The sequence below is a fragment of the Anomaloglossus baeobatrachus genome, chromosome 4 (genome assembly GCF_048569485.1).
Source record: "Anomaloglossus baeobatrachus isolate aAnoBae1 chromosome 4, aAnoBae1.hap1, whole genome shotgun sequence".
Taxonomy (NCBI): domain Eukaryota; kingdom Metazoa; phylum Chordata; class Amphibia; order Anura; family Aromobatidae; genus Anomaloglossus; species Anomaloglossus baeobatrachus.
The window spans coordinates 481,632,653-481,654,597 of record NC_134356.1 but is presented as its reverse complement, the minus strand read 5'-3'; the positions used below and the strand labels follow the sequence as shown (position 1 = coordinate 481,654,597).

General features: G+C 47.4%; 1 protein-coding gene across 1 annotated transcript in view; it reads right to left on the bottom strand.

Moving 5' to 3' along the window:
* Window positions 1-10,500, bottom strand: part of MNS1 (meiosis specific nuclear structural 1) — a 90,052-nt gene extending 79,552 nt beyond the window's left edge. Inside the window, exon 1 of the mRNA XM_075342736.1 lies at window positions 10,299-10,500. Within this exon, the coding sequence (XP_075198851.1) occupies window positions 10,299-10,304 (6 nt within the window). The 5' untranslated portion in view covers window positions 10,305-10,500. The remainder of the gene's footprint in view (window positions 1-10,298) is intronic.
* Window positions 10,501-21,945: the final 11,445 nt, after the last annotated feature.

Here is a 21,945-nt window from a genome sequence, read left to right as displayed (position 1 = left end):
TTTGGGGCAGATTCTATTCCCCATAAACTTTATATGGGGAGCAGCATCCGGCCAGATACCGGGGATCAATCCCCTGCCGACCCACAGTCTGCGGGTGATTGGTCTGTCAGCCCTCGAAACCGCAGGGACCTGAGTAAAAGAATTTTCATGCAATTGTTTTAGCTGCGGGAATCCCGCAGCAAAACATGCAGCTGTCAAGATCTGCATAGTGCGCACAGCATTTTTTTCCCATAGGTTTTGCTGGTGATTCACTGCAGAGATGTTATGAACGTTTTCTGCAGCGAAACATGCCGCAAATCCGCAGGAAATTCACGGCAAAAAACGGCAAGTGCGCACAGAGCCTTACACATATATACAGTCATATGAAAAAGTTTGGGCACCCCTATTAATGTTAACCTTTTTTCTTTATAACAATTTGGGTTTTTGCAACAGTTATTTCAGTTTCATATATCTAATAACTGATGGACTCAATAATATTTCTGGATTGAAATGAGGTTTATTGTACGAACAGAAAATGTGCAATCCGCATTTAAACAAAATTTGACCGGTGCAAATATATGTATGGGCACCCTTATCAATTTCTTGATTTGAACACTCCTAACTACTTTTTACTGACTTACTAAAGCACTAAATTGGTTTTGTAACCTCATTGAGCTTTGAACTTCATAGGCAGGTGTATCTAATCATGAGAAAAGGTATTTAAGGTGGCCACTTGCAAGTTGTTTTCCTATTTGAATCTCCTATGAAGTGTGGCATCATGGGCTCCTCAAAACAACTCTCAAATGATCTGAAAAAAAGATTATTCAACATAGTTGTTCAGGGGAAGGATAGAAAAAGTTGTCTCAGAGATTTAAACTGTCAGTTTCCACTGTGAGGAACATAGTCAGGAAATGGAAGAACACAGGTGCAGTTCTTGTTACGCCCAGAAGTGGCAGACCAAGAAAAATATCAGAAAGGCAGAGAAGAAGAATGGTGAGAACAGTCAAGAACGATCCACAGACCACCTCCAAAGACCTGCAGCATCATCTTGCTGCAGATGGTGTCAATGTGCATTGGTCAACAATACAGCGCACGTTGCACAAGGAGAAGCTGTATGGGAGAGTGATGCGAAAGAAGCCGTTTCTGCAAGCACGCCACAAACAGAGTCGCCTGAGGTATGCAAAAGCACATTTGGACAAGCCAGTTACATTTTGGAAGAAGCTCATGTGGACTGATGAAACAAAGATTGAATTGTTTGGTCATACAAAAAGGCATTATGCATGGAGCCAAAAAAATACGGGAATCCAAGAAAAGCACTTGCTACCCACAGTAAAATTTGGTGGAGGTTCCATCATGCTTTGGGGCTGTGTGGCCAATGCCGGCACCGGGAATCTTGTTAAAGTTGAGGGTCGCATGGATTCAACTCAGTATCAGCAGATTCTTTACAATAATGTGCAAGAATCAGTGACGAAGTTGAAGTTACGCAGGGGATGGATATTTCAGCAAGACAATGATCCAAAACACTGCTCTAAATCTACTCAGACATTCATGCAGAGGAACAATTACAATGTTCTGGAATGGCCATCCCAGTCCCCAGACCTGAATATCATTGAACATCTGTGGGATGATTTGCAGCACGCTGTCCATGCTCGGCGACCATCAAACTTAGGCTGGTTTCACACTACGTCTTTTTAACATCCGTTGAAAACGTTATTTTAGCGGAAGTACGGATCCAGTGCAAATGCGTTTTCATTTCAATGCATTTGCAATGGACTCGCGTCCACCTGCGTTTGCGTGCGTTATAGTGCGGATCCGGTGACTTGCAGTTTTTTAACATGTTTCAAAAACGCTACTTGTAGCGTTTTTGAGCTGCGTCAAAATACTGCAAGTCACCGGATCCGCACTATAACGCACGCGAACGCAGGTGAACGCTGGCGTGCTGATAGACAGGATCCTGCTTTTGTACTGAGCATGCCCAGAAAGTACTGAGCATGCCCAGAACCAGTCTCGCGTGATCTGTCTCTCTCTCCTCCTCCCTCCCTCACCCTCTCTCTCTCTCTATGTCTTTCCCCCTTCCTCCCCTTCCTCTCTCTCCCACCTGAGAGCTGCGGACACTCGTAACCAAGGTAAATATCGCGTAAGCACTTCTCTTAGTTACCCGATGTTTACGTTGGTTACGCGTGCAGGCAGCCCTGCTCCTAGCAGCTGCAGACACTCGTAACCAAGATAAATATCGGGTATCCAAGGCCGATGTTTACCTTGGTTACCAGCGTCTGCAGCTGTCAGAAGCCTCCTCCCAGTCTAGTTCCCCTCACTCCCGATCACATGACTCCAATGCCCGCCCCTAAACATCCAGTGCAGGATCCTGCAAAATAACAGATGCGTTTGCATACGTTATTTGCTGTAAAAGCAGGATCCGTACTTCCGCTAAAATAACGTTTTCAACGGATGTTAAAAAGACGTAGTGTGAAACCAGCCTCAACTGAACTGGAATTGTTTTGTAAACAGGAATGGTCAAAAATACCTTCATCCAGGATCCAGGAACTCATTAAAAGCTACAGGAAGTGACTAGAGGCTGTTATTTTTGCAAAAGGAGGATCTACAAAATATTAATGTCACTTTTATGTTGAGGTGCACATACTTTTGCATCAGTCAAATTTTGTTTAAATGCAGATTGCACATTTTCTGTTAGTACAATAAACCTCATTTCAATCCAGAAATATTACTCAGTCCATCAGTTATTAGATATATGAAACTGAAATAGCTGTTGCAAAAACCCAAATTGTTATGAAGAAAAAAGGTTAACGTTAATAGGGGTGCCCAAACTTTTTTGATATGACTGTATATACAGACTGCGGTCATCGCACCCACATATATACACTGACTATTACACATACAGTATACGCTGTATGGCACTGTATGGTGGCTCAGTAGTTAGCACTGTACGGTGGCTCTGTATGGTGGCTCTGTATGGTGGCTCAGGAATTAGCACTGTACGGTGGCTCAGTAGTTGGCACTGTACGGTGGCTCAGTAGTTGGCACTGTACGGTGGCTCAGTAATTGTCTCTCTAGTTGGCACAGTACGGTGGCTCAGTAGTTGGCACAGTACGGTGGCTCAGTAGTTGGCACTATATGATGTATAAGGGTAGGATTAGATACACAGCTGTGCAGACAGTATCACACAGGAGAGAAATACACAACTCAGCACACAGTATCACATGAGGATTAGATACAGCTCAGCAGACAGTATCACACAGGAGAGGATTACAGTAGATACACAGCTCAGCACACAGTATCACACAGGAGAGGATTAGATACACGGCTCAGCACACAGTATCACACAGGAGAGGATTAGATACACAGCTCAGCACACAGTATCACACAGGGGAGGATTAGATACACAGCTCAGCACACAGTATCACACAGGAGAGGATTAGATACACAGCTCAGCACACAGTATCACAGGAGAGGATTAGATACACAGCTCAGCACACAGTATCACACAGGAGAGGATCAGATACATGGCTCAGCAGACAGTATCAAACAGGGGAGGATTAGATACACAGCTCAGCACACAGTATCACACAGGGGAGGAATAGATAAACAACCATGCAGACAGTATCACCAGTACACACAGGGTAGCAAGCGGAAGGGTTGACACACACACACACACACACACACACACACGCGCGCGCGCGAACGTGGACGGGGCTGAGGACAGCTGGGGGAGGGAGGGGGTTTCATTACAGACGGTAACGGCAGGGGGCTGCTGAGAGCACAGGGAGGACACACACGCCGGCGGACGCCAGAACGGGGCTGGGTACAGCGGAGGGACGTGATTTCATAACATACGGTAACAGCAGGGGGCGGGGGCTGGTGAGAACAGAGGGAGGGAGGGTTGTGTGATCGGTAACGGGGGGAGGGGAGGCGTCCCAGACTTACATCCCGCCGGTTGACAGGTGTAAAGTGGCGCAAAGAGCATGGATTGAATCTCCACAAAAATAGCGCTGAAATCTTCCCTTTGCTGTGATATGGACAGCCCAGAGGGCGCGTACAGATCACAGCACACACCCACTGTAACGTTACACATAGGGTCGGATAGCGACCACTATTCTCTATGCACAGGGGCTGCCATAAAGGAGTGTGGAACTGTCGTTACACACACAACAAATCCAACATGGCCCCCAGTGCATACAGTAAAATTAGAATTACATAAAAACTAAATAAGCTACGAATTTTCATTTTGAATTAGAAATACTTCATTTGAGAATCACTTATTTTAATAAAAAAACTAAAAAAACGCTTAACAGTCCCTTTAACCTCTGCAGAAATGGTGGCAGCTCTCATACGTCTATTTTGAAAACACAACCTCTGGATATGACGCTGAGCACGTGCACTCATCTTCTTTAGTCGATCATGGTGAGGCCTGTTCTGAGTGGAATCTGTCTAATTAAACCGCTATAGTCTTGGCGACCGTGCTGCAGCTCTGTTTCAGGGTGATGGCAATATTATTATAGTCTAGGCCAGGGGTCTCAAACTCGGCTGGGTGTATGGGCCGCACAGAGGAAAAAAATAATTTGGGGGGCCGCATTCTTTGCAGGACAAAGTGACATTTTTATTGGTATCATATTATTTTTACAAACCTTTGGATCACTGATTTTGAACATTTTTCACTTGTTTATAATAATAAAGGTGCACATTCTTTGTTTAAATATAAAAAAGAAAAAAAATTGATGGTAAAAAAAAAGTCATGCCTTATTTATTTATTTATTTATTTTTTTACATTTTATCCCTTTCTTGTAACTAATAGTGTTACAATTATCACTATATAAAAATTTTGGCCAACATCTTTTAGTAATGTTCCCCATCTTGTTGTAATGTGCCCATGCTTGCCCCCTTGTAGTATTGTGCCTTATCCTAGTCCACATCCTACAGTAATGTGCTCATCCTTGTCCCTATCCTATAGTAATGTCCCCAGCCTTGTCCCCATCCTATAGTAATGTCCCCAGCCTTGTCCCCATCTTATCGTAATGTGCCCATCTTGTAGTAATGTGTCCAGCCTTGTCCCCATCTTATAGTAATGTTCACCATCTTTGTCCCCTTGTAGCAATCTCCCTATCCTGTAGTACTGTCCCCATCATATAGTTGTCCCATTCTATAGTAATGTGCCCATCCTACAGTAATGTCCATATCCTATAGTAATGTGCCAACCTTGTCCCCATCCTATAGTACTGTCCCATCCTATAGTAATATCCCCAGCTTATCATAATGTGCCCATCCAATAGTAATGTGTCCATACTTGTTCCCATCCTATAGTAATGTCCCCAGCCTTATCCCTATCCTATAGTAATGTTTCTCATCCTTGTCCCCTTGTAGTAATGTCCCCATCCTGTAATAATGTTCCCATCCTAGTCCCCATCCTATAGTAATGACCCCATTCTATAGTAATGTCCCCATCCAATAGTATTATGCCCATCCTTGTAAAGTCCCCATCCTTTAGTAATGTGCCCACCTTGTCCCTATTCTATAGACATGTGCCCACCTTGTCCCCATCCTATAGTCATGTGCCTACCTTGTCCCTATTCTATAATCATGTGCCCACCTTGTCCCTATTCTATAATCATGTGCCCACCTTGTCCCTCCCTATTCTATAGTAATGTGCCCACCTTGTCCCTATTCTTTAGTAATGTCCCCATGCTGTAGTAATGGTGAGGGGGGCACTGGCGGCGGCTGAAAGGGGGCAGGGGCGCCATAACTTACCGATCGCTCCCTTCACCTTCCACAGACGCCAGAGTGAAGCTGAGGGGGGGGGCGGTCTCCGGCCCCAGATCCACAGTGATTGGAGAGATCGGTCACAAGGCCAGTCTCTCCAATCAGATCTGGGGGCGGGTGAAGCAGAGGTCACCCAGCCAATGATCGGTGCTACAGCTGCACTGATATGGCTGGATTTCAATGTTTCAACCATTTTTAATGGCTGAAACATTACAGTGGCTGTGATTGGCTGATGAACGCCGCTCAGCCAAATCACAGCCTCCGTTGGTCCGGGGAGGAAAAACCACCCCTCCTGAGGTCCCCTCCTCCCCGAATCTAAGGTATTTGCAATGCAAAGCAATCGCAGCCACCGGGGCTGCAATTTCGCCATGACATACCGGGTACGTCATGGGTCCTTAAGTACCAGGGAGCCATGACGTACCCAGTAAGTCACACACACACACAAAACACCATTCTTCTCACCTGTCCCGATTTCCCTCGGCTGCCTCATCTCTGCTTCGTGCGGCCCCCAGGCCCGTGACCCTGTTAACTATCGCGGCCGGTGCAGGGGCCGCAGCCACTGTCAGTCATTTCTGTCAGATGATTGTTTTGCCGGCGCTGCGCGCGCAGAGCCCTTCACTCTGAGAGCGCACACCAGCAAAACATTCATCTAACAAAGTTCAGACAGTGGCTGCGGCCCCTGCACCGGCCGCGATAGTTAACAGGGGCATGGGCCTGGGGGCCGCATGTGGTCCGCGGGCCGCGTGTTTGAGACCCCTGGTCTAGGCCATCTTTATATACAGCAACAATTCTTTTTTTCATATCTTCATAGAATTCTTTGCCATGTTGAACGTTTTGACCAGTATGAGACATTCACATACTGCGCATGACAGGAAGTGCAGGGCATTCGATCACTGGTCACAGCGGCCAGAGGTACGCGCATGACCGCTGGTGATGCTGTATTGAATAGCATGTACGCACACCCCTGTGAGCGTACTAACATGCTAAGAGGGTGAAATGAACGCAGGAACTAGCGCCCTTGCCAGAAGTCACTATGCTCATCAGTATATAATAAAAATCTTTAGAAATACTTTTTCTAAAAATCTATTTATGTATGCTACTAGATATGGCGACTGTTAGTCATGGAATAGAAATATGCACCCAGAACTGCGCATGGTTCTGGGTGCATATTGCACCTGACAGGTTCACTTTAAGGCCCAGTGCCCACACTGCGTATTTTGACGCAGATTTTCAGAATTCTGCAGCAAAATCTGCATGTCCATTGTGAAGCCAGCAAAGTCTGAGAACTCAGAAGTGCTGTGCCCACGTGGAGTATTTTTCCCTTGCGCATTTGGTGCAGATTTTTTTTCTGTACCAAATCTGCAAGGGAAAAATAAGCAAAATGGACACAGCACTTCTGAATTCCCACAGACTTTGCTGGCTTCACAATGGACATGCAGATTTTGCTGCAGATTTCTGAATATACGTGTCAAAAATACACAGCGTGGGCACTGGGCCTATGGGTTTGCTCACATTAGCGTATTAATCGGAAGAGTGCAATCCGATTTTTTTAACCAGTGTTCTTTTATAAGGCAGTGCTGATCTCAGCAATTTTTTCTCATATGTATTTGGCTTCGGAAAACAATTGCAGCATGATGCGTATGGTCAGGTAAAACAGCCAAGACTCGCTCATGCAAGTCTATGGGTGCGAGACAAAATACGCATTGCATACGGAGGATGCTAGGAAACAAAAAAAAAAAAAAAAAAACACACAAAAACCTACACCCACATGACATACACATAACACTCAGATAACTTTTCTAAAGGAAAACTTGACCAATTTTTTTTTATATGCAGATCTGAACGAACCCTAAGGACTCATTCAGATTACCGTCCCGTTTGTCCTGGTCAGTTCCTTTTTTTTTTACAGACCTACTGACAGGACCATCTTTTCAATATGTTTTGTGTAGGATCGGATGGCACAGGGAAGCACTTCTGTGTGCCATCAGTTCCTACAAAAAAAAAAAAGAACACATAGTGTCCGTATGTCCATTTCGTTATTATGGAACATGTCCTATTCTGTTCTGCAAATGCGGACCGTGACACAATACAAGTCAATGGATCCACAAATCTCCCCGGAAGCCTCACGGAAATACTTCCGTGTGGCTTCTGTCTATTTTTGCCCCTGCAGTCTGTGTCCCACTCTCCCGCCAGCCCCACAGCGGCTCACAGCTGTGTGTCAGCAGCTGCGGGGATGATGAGCGTTGCCGTCAGGAGGTTAGCAAAGTTCATTACCTGTGGTGATGAAGTCTGCTGAACTCGTGTCGTCAGCGCTCGTCACTGACTTCCATGCCCGCAGCGTTATCACCTCAAGTCTTGCGAGCGGCCCGAGGCTGTGACTAGTGGTGACGTCAAGGGCCGCTCACGGTACTTTGCGTGGCAACACAGCGGTCATTGAACTCAGTGACGAGCGCTGACATCACTTGTTCATTGGACTTCATCACTGCAGGTAATGAACTTAGCTAACCTCATGCCCTGCGGTGACCTGGCCTGACCTAATGATGTTAACTCAGGTAACTGCACTACTCTTCCAGCCAATGGGGAACATTCTGCTACTCACTGTCCCAGTCAATGAAGATGGATCGTTGTAGGACCTCCTTTTTTAGATTACGCTGGACCCGGATTTGTGTTTTCCTTTCAATAAATTTGTGACAAAGGGAATGTGTTGGGGTGTGTTTTTTAAAATAAAAATTTGTTTGTTGTCAATTTTTTTTTTTTCATTGCTGACTGGGTTAGTGATGTTGGGTATCTGATAGACGCCGTGACATCACTAATGCCAGGTTTGATGCAAGGTGACATTACACAGCTGGTATCAACCCCAAATATATTACCTGTTTGCCACTGCACCAGGGCAACGGGATGAGCTGGGGCGAAGCGCCATGATTGGCGCATCTAATGGATGCACCACTTCCGGGGTGGCTACGACCTGTTATTCTTAGGCATTTGAGTGTCCAATAACTGTGGAGCTCCCTAGTCTCAGAATACCAGACCACAGCTGTCCGCTTTACCTTGGCTGGTGATCCAATTTGGGGAGGAAACCACATCTTTTTTTTTTAATTATTTATTTATTTTTTGGCTAAGTACAAGGCTAAACACCCTTTAGTGCCACATGAAAGGCACTAAAGGGTGCAAGATTACAAAATTCAGGGGAGTGGGACATTATATATGTATTTCTCATCTATCTATCCAACTATCTATCTTTCTAGCTTTTGACTGTATGTAACCCTCCTTCCGTTTTTTTGTGGTTTGCAAAAAAAAACAGAAGGCACACGGACTGTGTACAGAACAGATGCGAATGTCACATGGATACATCCATTGAAAAACAGGACTGTTTTTTGCGGACCGCAAAGACACGATGGTCGTGTGAATGTACCCTAAAGCAAATGCACCCAGCGGCTGCTTTATTACCTTGAGCATCATCATCTCAGTCATTGCCTATGCAGAGCACAGCAGAGAATGAGAACTCACCTAGACTGCTTGTGCTCTGCATAGGCAGTGACTGAGATGACAAAGGGTGACCTGTGCTCTCTCACATCTCTGCAGTACGTCTCCCACTTGTCATTTTGTCAGAGGAGACAGGGACCCGCTGGGTGAGCTACTCCAACTGAAAAAAAACAACATATATATTACATTTAATCTTTTCACTCTCTCACACTGATAAGTATTCACCCTTACCTTAAAAATTATGAAAAAAAAGGAAAAATTATCACAATGTTTCATTTTTTATATACTGTATTTAAAAAATGATGTTGGATTTAAGCAAAAAGTGGAAAAGAACTGTTGGGCCACAGGGCAAGCCATCATTATCTTATCATACCACCCATGTGTTGGGGGCCTGTATACCAGACTAGTGAAAGGGCTCAGGGATGGTCCCCGGAGTTTGGGGGTGACGGGTAGAAGGGGGGCACAAGGCTCTCCAGCACAGGGCGGTGCTGCAGTTTTTCTGCACAGCTGGTGATCGGTAAGGGTGCTGTGCAGGAGGATCTTCCACCCATCAGTAATCTGGATCTGTCAGGGTCTCAGAGGTCGGACCCCCCGATGATAACACTGGTGTATTATAATGACATGTCACCATATTATCACATAGGACTACTAGTGAGGACAATGGGCAACATCATACACCTCCGATCAGCAGCCATGATCCAAGAGCGGAGGTCCTCAGCGCTTGTCCACCATGGAGAACACGTCATTTGTGGTGTATTATATATATATATATATATATATATATACACATACCGTATATGTGGCATTAAAAGGAATGTTCGAAAGAAAAACCCATGGCGCTTACTGCCGCCCCTGTGCACAGGTGATGTGTGGTATTACACCCGGCACCAGCCTCTTCACGATGCAATACCACACACGACCACTGGACGGGGCGGCGCTGTTCCCGGAGAGCAGCCATGTCGCTCTTGTCCTGTGTCTCCCTGTTGTGCCCATTGTGTGTATTATGTGTGCTGTGACACCCTGCTTACCTCACACATCATTAGTCACATAAGGTCCTTTCTTACCATCATCTTTAGGGCTCAGGACCCGCGCTCCTCCCGAGTCCGTCACTTCTTCCTCACCCGCCGCCGCTGTTTGCTCACGTTACTCAGGTAACCGAGTCTCCAAGGATGTGCTCCGCCCCTCCGCGCCCCCTTTTAGCTCACGTGACCTACTAACTACCGTACGCATCTGTTCCCATAGCTGTCGCCACAAAACGAGCCGGCCGCCATGTTTTTGGTTGCCTAGCGGAAGCAGCGATCAATAGGTATAATATTTGCTTTATTGGCGCCCCCTAGAGTGCGCCATGTGTTACACTCATACATCTGCGCCGCTTTCCCGCCTGGACGTACGGTAAGATCACGTGACATGCTGCTATTGCCTGCATAACCATGAGAAGCTCGTTCTCGGCTGGTGTCTGTGTTGTGATGGGTCCTTAGGATGATGGCGGCTCAGTCCTTACACTAGCACATGCAGTGTGCAGTGCTCTTCCTGGAGGTCCTTCTTCCAAGGACTGCTGCCTCTTCCCCATACACCTGGACTGCATGCCAGGCTTTCCCTGGACGGCTTAGTCCATGTTCACACTTGCACGGTTTTTGTATATAGGAAGAGAATGCGAAAATAAGCGCCTGGATCCATCACGTGACTGACACTGATTGTGCTTGATCATAGTGTCCGCTGAATATCACCATTAATGCTATATATTAGAACCTGTGCCGTCAAAGTAGATGTGAACAGAGCCTAAAGGGGGCTTTACACACTGTGACATCGCTAGTGATGTTGCGGGCGACAGCACCCGCCCCGTCGTTCGTGCGGCGTGTTGATCGCTGCCATAGCAAACTATCGCTACGGCATCGTCACACGCACATACCTGTTCAGCGGCGTCGCTGTTGCTGCCGAACAATTCCTTCAAGGGGGAGGTGCGTTCGACGTCACAGCGGCGTCACTAAACGGCTACCCAATAGAAGAGGAGGGGAGGAGATGAGCGGCCGGAACATGCGCCCACCTCCTTCCTTCTTTTCCGGTCGACTCAGGTAGGATGATGTTCGTCGTTCCTGCGGTGTTACAGGGATGTGTGGTGCCGCAGGAACGACGAACAACCAGCGGCATGCATCACCAACGATATGAAAAGGAGCGACGTGTCAATGATCAACAATTTTTGCCGTTTTTGCGATCGTTGATCGTCGCTCCTAGCTGTCACACGCTGCCATGTCGCTAACGACGCCGGATGTGCATCACAAACACAGTGACCCCGACGATATATCGCTAGCGATGTCGCTGTGTGTAAAGCCCGCTTTAGTCCATCCAAGCTGTGGGTCTGCACATCTCTACCAGGCTGGAAGGGGCCAGTGGGGGAGCAGACCCGCTGTATTCATAGGACTGGATGTGATACTTTATTTTTTTCACATTTAATTACTGCAGATTTTACTTTCAGTCATAAAGGTGTTTTCCTGCTTGTCGAGAACAACACTCCCCTGCCCCCAATCATCAGGACAATACACAATTGATCTACGATGGATGGACGAGGCGACGGCTGCTTTCACTACTAGGCCAAATGTTGGTGAACCCAGAGTGACCGTATAGTAAATACACAACTGATTCCAATGCATGGCCATAAGCTACCTTTAAAGGGTGTCCAATCAGTTTCTATAAAAGAGTGGTGGCAGCTAGTAGTTTTTCTTGGTTATTGTGCAGTTGGCAGTCTCCCTACAGAGATAGATATATATAAACTGTATATAGGAAAAAGGAAAAATTCTCCAGTGCGATCACAAATCTACGGCTGTCTTTAAAATTAAATCTTTATTCAGATGATTAAAAGTCCATGAGACATACACTGTCTGAATATAACATTAAGTTCACATAGAAGCAAGCAGGGGAAGGATCCAGCTCAGACTCCAAGGATTTGAATAAAAGGCATTTCTTTATTTCAACTTTGTTAAAAAGAATATATCCAAATAGGTATAATAACACCGGCTGATAACACTGACAGATGGTAGATGATGAGAAAAACTACGTATTTCGGCGGTACGCCTTCATCAGGTCTTGTCTATATACTTGCTTCTTGTCTATATACGGCTGGCTGCCCTGAACCGTGCTGGGACCAAGGATACCTATTTGGAGGAACTAATCAGGCTGACTTCCACTGTGATGAGCGGTTCAAGTACTCTGTGTCTACAATTATTAAGTTCACATAGGGACATTGGCATTCCAGCCACAGGTCCTGTAAGCATTTCATCCGCAGGTCCTCGCACTCCACTGCACTGTGTCCCACGATTCTCTTTCGGACGGAAGCAATAGATATCGCTGGATTTGGAGTGTGTATGTGTGTGTGTGTGTGCAATCTGATGCAAGTGTGCGATCCTATATGTGTGGGTGTGCGATCTGCTGCAGGTCCTCCCATTCGAGGTCTGTATGATTGCAAGATCTTCTGTGTTCTTCCTTCTCTCTTTTGGGGATGTCTGCTTTCTATAATAGTGTCCTACAGTATTCTTTAACTTTTGTACCTGCATGGACACTTGAACTGCGACTCAGGCTTATTTTCGGGGTAGGGCTTATATTTAAGCCTTATGCCGAAAATGAGAATGTAAAAACGTCTAACTTCAAATTCATCAAATAACCCAAGGCTTTGAAACATTTTGACATGTTCTCCAAAATGGACTTAAATTTTGGATCTTTATTGTTGCCTAGAAATTTCTTCATGACTTCTTTTAAGGAATCCCAAGCTCTTTTCTCAGTGGCTTTCATTTTTTTTAGAACATGTCGTCCACCATGAGTTTTCGAATATCCAGACCCACCAAAATTCTTTCCTTTAGTTTTGCTTCCAACAGTCCCTGAAACCTGGTACACAGGTACATAAAAGTCTCTCCTTCTTTTGGTAGAGCTTTCACATACTGCTTAATGTGGACTGGTGGAAGTAGAACTTTAGTGGGATCAACTAAACTTTCCGCAACTATGTTCTTGAGTCCAAATTGCAAAGATGTTCTCGTTTGCCAACTTTTTTGGCTCCAATAATGAGTTCTATCCTGGCTGTCCCTTTCACACAAAAAGCATGGCGACTTTGTGTATCCTCCTTACAGCCCAAGGAGCAAAGAGAGAAATTGAAGATCACCATATATTGACCATTTTTGATCCTCATTATTAAGTTTTTGAGAATAAAGTCTAAATTCTCATAGCATTCCTCAAGTGCACAGAATGCCCTACATGCACTCGAGCGTGTTTGCTGACATTGTGCAGTAGCGCAGCTTCAGGCTTTTTTTGGATGAATCAATAAAGAGCCTCCACTTGCTCACATTGTACTCAATGTTTATTTTTCCATCCAGCAGCCCAAGAATATTATTGCAATACACTAGAGCACCGTCTTGAGAAAAGTATGGAAGAAATTCCTTTTCTCTGCTTCAGTACAATACAATTGGGTACCAGGAGGTAGCAGGTTCGTTTTCATTACTCTAGAGCAGGAGTAGGGAGCCTCCGGCCTGTGGGCCGTATGCGGCCCCCGATGACTTTATGCGGCCCCTGGGCACATTCCCGGGGACTGCAGTACTCGGATGGCAGCCGCGGTCTTGTCTGCCGGCCCTTTAAATGACAATGTGTGTTGTGCATACTATTAAGTTCTCAGCCTTCTGGCCTGTGCCAGCGTGCTGAGGACGTACTTTGTGGGTGGAGTAAGAGTGAGTGCGCTGCGCTTCCGTCCCACAGAAGAAGAGGAGCATTAGGTTTACCGGCCTCCTTTTTGTATGCCTCCCGCAGTGCTGTGAGCCTCCTGCCTGCGGCCGTGCTGTGTGACTCCTTCCCGCATGTTGTGTGACTCCTTCCCGCATGTTGTGTGACTCCTGCCTCCCGCAGTGCTGTGACTCCTGCCGTGCTGTGTGACTCCTGCCTCCCGGCGTGCTGTGTGACTCCTGCCTCCCGGCGTGCTGTGTGACTCCTGCCTCCCGGCGTGCTGTGTGACTCCTGCCTCCCGGCGTGCTGTGTGACTCCTGCCTCCCATCGTGCTGTGTGACTCCTGCCTCCCGGCGTGCTGTGTAGCTCCTGCCTCCCGGCGTGCTGTGTGGCTCCTGCCTCCCGGCGTGCTGTGTGACTCCTGTCTCCCGGCGTGCTGTGTGACTCCTGCCTCCCGCGGTGTTGTGAGCCTCCTGCCTCCCGCGGTGTTGTGAGCCTCCTGCCTCCCGCGGTGTTGTGAGCCTCCTGCCTCCCGCGGTGTTGTGAGCCTCCTGCCTCCCGCGGTGTTGTGAGCCTCCTGCCTCCCGCTCTGCCATGTGACTCCTGCCTCCCGCCGTGCTGTGAGACTCCTGCCTCCCGCCGTGCTGTGTGGCTCCTGCCTCCCGCCGTGCTGTGTGGCTCCTGCCTCCCGCCGTGCTGTGTGACTCCTGCCTGCCACCGTGCCGTGTGACTCCCGCCTCCCGCTCTGCCATGTGACTCCTGCCTCCCGCCGTGCCGTGTGACTCCTGCCTCCCGCCGTGCCGTGTGACTCCTGCCTCCCGCCGTGCCGTGTGACTCCTGCCTCCCACGGTGCCGTGAGCTTCAAACCTCCCGCGGTGCCGTGAGCCTCCTGCCTCCCGCAGTGCCGTGAGCCTCCTGTCTCCCGCAGTGCCGTGAGCCTCCTGTCTCCCGCGGTGCCGTGAGCCTCCTGTCTCCCGCGGTGCCGTGAGACTCTTACCTCCCGCGATGCCGTGAGACTCCTGCCACCGGCGGTGCCGTGAGCCTCCTGCTGCTGTGAGCCCTCAGCCCCCAACATCCAGTGCTGTGTACCCCATAGTACTGTGAACACCCACCAGTGCTATGTGCCCCCCTCCCAGTGGTGTGTGCCACCCCCCCAGTGCTATCTGTGCCACCTTGGTGATGTCTGTGTCCCCCAGTCCTGTTCGTGCCCCTCTAGTGCTGTCCATGCTGCTGCCAGTGCTGTCTGTGCCCCCCCAGTGTTGTCCGAGCCCCAACCCCTCCTTTGATGTGTATATGCCCCAGCCCTTCCTGTGATGTCTATATAATAATAATAATAATAATTAAATCTTTATTTCTATAGTGCCAACATATTCCTCAGCGCTTTACAATTCAGGAGGTTCATATACAAACAAATAACAGTTATAGAAAATACAATAATTGGAGTATGGAAAAAAAAACAACCCTGCTTGTGAGAGCTTACAATCTACAATGCGATGGTGGGGGGGGGGGACAAGGTAAAAGTGCTTATTTACAATGACAATCCAGCCATCTCAAGGAAATGGGGGATATATAATGGCTGCCTGGACCAGTTAGCCAGAACCTTGAGATGCATTTGGGTGCCATGGAGTTTGACGTGGGGCTATATTCTGAGAAGACGTGGAGGGACTATGTGAATTTAATTCAGCTAGGGAGTGTGAAAGGCCACCCTAAAAAGATGCGTTTTTAGGGAGCGTCTGAAGCTGAGTAAGTTGTGATTTGTCCTAGCTTCTTGGGGGTAGAGTATTCCAGAGGATTGGTGCAGCTCGGGAGAAGTCTTGGATCCGGGAGTGGGAGGTTCGGATTAGTGTGGATATTAGTCGAAAGTCTTTTGCAGAGCGTAGAGAATGAGTGGGGTGATAGACAGAGAGGAGGGTGGAGATGTAGGGGGGTGCTGCACTGTGGAGAGCTTTGTGGGTGAGAACAAGCAATTTGAATATGATCCTGTGATATATGGGCAGCCAGTGCAGTGACTGGCACAGAACGGAAGCATCTGAGTAGTGGTTAGCCAGGTAGGTGACCCTGGATGCTGCATTAAGGATGGACTGTAGAGGAGAGAGTCTAGTTAGGGGGAGACCAATTAATAGAGAGTTACAGTAGTCGAGCCGGGAGTGGATCAGGGCCACGGTGAGAGTTTTTGTTGTTTCCATTGTGAGAAGGGGGCGGATTCTAGAGATGTTCTTGAGGTGCAAGTGGCAGAAGCAGGCAAGAGATTGTATGTGGGAGGTGAAGGACAGATCGGTATCAAGTATAACACCCAGACAGCGAGCCTGCTACCTAGGAGTTATCATGGTGCCACACAAAGAGAGGGAGATGTTGAGTTTAGGGAGGTTAGAAGATGGAGGGAATGGAAGTAGTTCAGTTTTGGAAAGGTTAAGTTTCAGATAGAGAGCAGACATGACATTGCAAACTTCAGTCAGGCAGTCACTGGTGTTCTTTAGTACAGCGGGGATGAGGTCAGGGGATGAGGTGTATATTTGTGTGTCATCAGCATAAAGATGGTACTGGAAGCCAAATCTGCTGATGGTCTGTCCAATTGGGGCAGTGTAGAGGGAGAAAAGAAGAGGGCCAAGAACTGAACCTTGAGGGACCTCAACTGTGAGAGGAAGAGGAGAAGATGTGGAGCCAGCAAATGATACGCTGAATGAGCGACCAGAAAGGTAGGAAGAAATCCAGGAAAGCACAGTGTCCTTTAGGCTGATTGAATGGAGCATAGAGAGAAGGAGATGGTGGTCAGCAGTGTCGAAGGCTGCAGAAAGGTCAAGAAGTGTAAGTGGTGGAAGCAAGACTGTAAAGGATCTAGAGGAGAGGTAGCGGGTCAGGCGGTACTAGACCAGGCGCTCCAAGAGTTTGGAGATGAAGGGGAGATTGGAGACTGGTCTGTAGTTGCTTGTGCAGGACGGATCAAGAGTAGGTTTTTTTAATAATGGAGTAATGATAGCATGTTTAAGGGGGGAGGGGAAGATACCAGAAGAGAGAGAGAGAGTGAAGATTTTAGTTAGGTGAGTAGTGATGACTGGAGAGAAAGACTGGAGTAGATGTGAGGTGAAGGGATCAGTAGGGCAAGTGGTAGGACGAGAAGAGGAGAGGAGCCTGGAGACTTCTTCCTCTGTGACTGGGTCAAATGTGGAGAGTGATCCGGATGGGATGTGGGGAGGGATGGGAATCACGACACTTGGTGGCTGGGAGCTGATCTCTAGGTGGATGTTTTCTATTTTCCCTGTGGAATACGAGGCCAGATCATCAGCATGAAGGTCTATGATAGGGATCTGTACTTTGGGACTGAGGAGTGAGTGAAAGGTGTCAAAGAGCTTGTTTGGATTGTTGGATAGTGAGGAGATAAGGGTGGTGAAGTAGGTCTGTTTGGCGAGGTGAAGGGAAGAGTTGTAGGTTCTTAACATGACCTTGTAGTGGATGAAGTTTTCTGGTGTGCGGGTTTTCCTCCATAGGCGTTCAGCACTACTAGACCATCACTGGAGAAATCGAATTTGGGATGTGAGCCAGGGCTGTTTTACTCTGTGTTTGGTTTTTCTGAAGGTGAGGGGCGCTACTTGGCTGAGTGTTCATTGTAGGGATTTATAGCCAGATCAGGACAGGAAAGTGAGGAGATAGGGAATAGTGATGAGTGTAGATAGAGTCTGTAAGTGTCTGAAAGTCAATTGCCTGTAGGTTTCTGAGTATGTGATAGGTGGCAGCGTGCTGCGGTGGGCGAGGATTTGTGAACTTGAAGGAGAGGATGTTGTAGTCAGAGAGGGGAAGAGGTGAGTTGTCAAATTGAGAGATGGAGCAGAGGCAGGCGAAGACTAGATCAAGGGTGTTGCCGTCATCATGTGTCTCAGAGGATCAGACCTGTGAGAGGCCAAAGGAGGTGGTTAGAGATAGAGGCTGGGCTGCAGAAGGGGAGGTGGGGCTGTTCATGGGTATGTTAAAATCTCCTAGGATAAGGGTTGGTAATTCTGAGGACATGAAGTGCGGCAGCAAGGCTGAAAAGTGGTCAAGGAACTGGGTGGGTGAGCCTGGTCGATGGTATGTTACCGCTAGTCTGAGGGAGAGGGGATGGAAGAGCCTGATGGTGGACAGGAGTAAGCCGACTCCACCACCATCTGTTCTCAGGTTTTGGTGAATGGGAAAAGTTTAAACCACCATGAGAAATGGCAGCAGGGGAAGCAGTGTCAGAATCCTGAATCCAAGTCTCAGTGAGGGCCAGCAGATTAAGAGAGTTATTGAGAAAGTAGTTGTGGATGTAAGGAAGCTTGTTGCATAAAGACCGTTGATTCCAGAGAGCACAATTAAAAGAGGGAGGTGAAGGTGTACAACTAATGCTAATGAGGTTAGCAGGGTTTCTAAGAGAGGTGGGGAAAGGGGTACAGTTGGCATGGGGTGGACCGGGATTAGGAGAGATATCGCCTGAGAAAAGTAGCAGTAAATGGGGAAAGAGCAGATAGTTTTTGGAGTTGTGGCATGGTTTTTTCTCCAACACCCTGAAGCAAGAAGAAGTGAGGTTATTAAGGAAGGTGAAAAGAACGTGGGAGCTGTACATAGGAGAGGGGCTGATGTGGATGAGTGGGGATGGAGGGGGGGACGGGGCGGTGAAAGTGGACAGTAAAAGCACATAGGATCGTGAGGATAGAAGTAAAGATCATAGTAGTACCAGAGGGTATTGAAAAGTAAGTGACATGCCGCCTCCTGCCCTGACTAACTGCCATTGAAATAACTGCCCAGCACTTAGCAACGATGGCACTTTGCATAAGATGGAACGCATGTAGGCACCCCACACGCGTGCACCCTTTAAGAAAGCCCCATATGTCTCCAGCCCCTCCTTTCATGTGTATACAGTATGTCCCCAGCCCCTCTTGTGATGTGTATCTGCCCCAAGTCCCACCTGTGATGTATGTATGTCCACAACTCCTCCTGTGATGTATATATGCCCCCAGCCCCTTCCATGATGTATATATGCCTCGTTCCCCTTCTGTGATGTATATGTGTCCCCAACTCCTCCTGTGGTGTATATATGCCTCCTGCCCCTGCTGTAATGTATATATGTTCCCAGCCCCTGCTGTGATGTATATATGCCCCAACCCCTCCTGTGATGTATATATGTCCCCAACCCCTCCTGTGATGTATATATGCCCCAACCCCTCCTGTGATGTATATACAGTTAGTTCCAGAAATATTTGGACAGTGACACAAGTTTTGTTATTTTAGCTGTTTACAAAAACATGTTCAGAAATACAATTATATATATAATATGGGCTGAAAGTGCACACTCCCAGCTGCAATATGAGAGTTTTCACATCCAAATCGGAGAAAGGGTTTAGGAATCATAGCTCTGTAATGCATAGCCTCCTCTTTTTCAAGGGACCAAAAGTAATTGGACAAGGGACTCTAAGGGCTGCAATTAACTCTGAAGGCGTCTCCCTCGTTAACCTGTAATCAATGAAGTAGTTAAAAGGTCTGGGGTTGATTACAGGTGTGTGGTTTTGCATTTGGAAGCTGTTGCTGTGACCAGACAACATGCGGTCTAAGGAACTCTCAATTGAGGTGAAGCAGAACATCCTGAGGCTGAAAAAAAAGAAAAAATCCATCAGAGAGATAGCAGACATGCTTGGAGTAGCAAAATCAACAGTCGGGTACATTCTGAGAAAAAAGGAATTGACTGGTGAGCTTGGGATCTCAAAAAGGCCTGGGCGTCCACGGATGACAACAGTGGTGGATGATCGCCGCATACTTTCTTTGGTGAAGAAGAACCCGTTCACAACATCAACTGAAGTCCAGAACACTCTCAGTGAAGTAGGTGTATCTGTCTCTAAGTCAACTGTAAAGAGAAGACTCCATGAAAGTAAATACAAAGGGTTCACATCTAGATGCAAACCATTCATCAATTCCAAAAATAGACAGGCCAGAGTTAAATTTGCATTAAAACACCTCATGAAGCCAGCTCAGTTCTGGAAAAGTATTCTATGGACAGATGAGACAAAGATCAACCTGTACCAGAATGATGGGAAGAAAAAAGTTTGGAGAAGAAAGGGAACGGCACATGATCCAAGGCACACCACATCCTCTGTAAAACATGGAGGCAACGTGATGGCATAGGCATGCACGGCTTTCAATGGCACTGGGTCACTTGTGTTTATTGATGACATAACAGCAGACAAGAGTAGCCGGATGAATTCTGAAGTGTACCGGGATATACTTTCAGCCCAGATTCAGCCAAATGCCGCAAAGTTGATCGGACGGTGCTTCATAGTACAGATGGACAATGACTCCAAGCATACAGCCAAAGCTACCCAGGAGTTCATGAGTGCAAAAAAGTGGAACATTCTGCAATGGCCAAGTCAATCACCAGATCTTAACCCAATTGAGCATGCATTTCACTTGCTCAAATCCAGACTTAAGACGGAAAGACCCACAAACAAGCAAGACCTGAAGGCTGCGGCTGTAAAGGCCTGGCAAAGCATTAAGAAGGAGGAAACCCAGCGTTTGGTGATGTCCATGGGTTCCAGACTTAAGGCAGTGATTGCCTCCAAAGGATTCGCAACAAAATATTGAAAATAAAAATATTTTGTTTGGGTTTGGTTTATTTGTCCAATTACTTTTGACCTCCTAAAATGTGGAGTGTTTGTAAAGAAATGTGTACAATTCCTACAATTTCTATCAGATATTTTTGTTCAAACCTTCAAATTAAACGTTACAATCTGCACTTGAATTCTGTTGTAGAGGTTTCATTTCAAATCCAATGTGGTGGCATGCAGAGCCCAACTCGCGAAAATTGTGTCACTGTCCAAATATTTCTGGACCTAACTGTATGTCCCCAGCCCCTCCTGTGATGTATATATGCCCCCAGACCCTCCTGTGATGTATATATGGCCCCACACCCTCCTGTGATGTATATATGGCCCCAGCTCCTCCTGTGATGTATATATGGCCCCAGCCCCTCCTGTGATGTGTATATGCCCCAAGTCCCACCTGTGATGTATGTATGTCCACAACTCCTCCTGTGATGTATATATGCCTCCTTCCCCTTCTGTGATGTATATGTGTCCCCAACTCCTCCTGTGGTGTATATATGCCTCCTGCCCCTCCTGGGATGTATATATGTTCCCAGCCCCTGCTGTGATGTATATATGCCCCAACCCCTCCTGTGATGTATATATGCCCCAACCCCTCCTGTGATGTATATATGCCCCAACCCCTCCTGTGATGTATATATGTCCCCAGCCCCTCCTGTGATGTATATATGCCCCCAGCCCCTCCTGAGATGTATATATGCCCCCAGACCCTCCTGTGATGTATATATGGCCCCACACCCTCCTGTGATGTATATATGGCCCCAGCTCCTCCTGTGATGTATATATGGCCCCAGCCCCTCCTGTGATGTATATATACCCCCAGTCCCTCCTGTGATGTATATATGCCCCCAGTCCCTCCTGTGATGTATATATGCCCCCAGTCCCTCCTGTGATGTATATATGCCCCCAGTCCCTCCTGTGATGTATATATGCCCCCAGCCCCTCCTGAGATATATATGCCCCCAGACCCTCCTGTGATGTATATATGGCCCCAGCCCCTCCTGTGATGTATATATGCCCCCAGTCCCTCCTGTGATGTATATATGCCCCCAGCCCCTCATGAGATGTATATATGCCCCCAGTCCCTCCTGTGATGTATATATGCCCCCAGTCCCTCCTGTGATGTATATATGCCCCCAGTCCCTCCTGTGATGTATATATGCCCCCAGTCCCTCCTGTGATGTATATATGCCCCCAGTCCCTCCTGTGATGTATATATGCCCCCAGCCCCTCCTGAGATGTATATATGCCCCCAGACCCTCCTGTGATGTATATATGGCCCCAGCCCCTCCTGAGATGTATATATGCCCCCAGACCCTCCTGTGATGTATATATGGCCCCACACCCTCCTGTGATGTATATATGGCCCCAGCTCCTCCTGTGATGTATATATGCCCCCAGCCCCTCC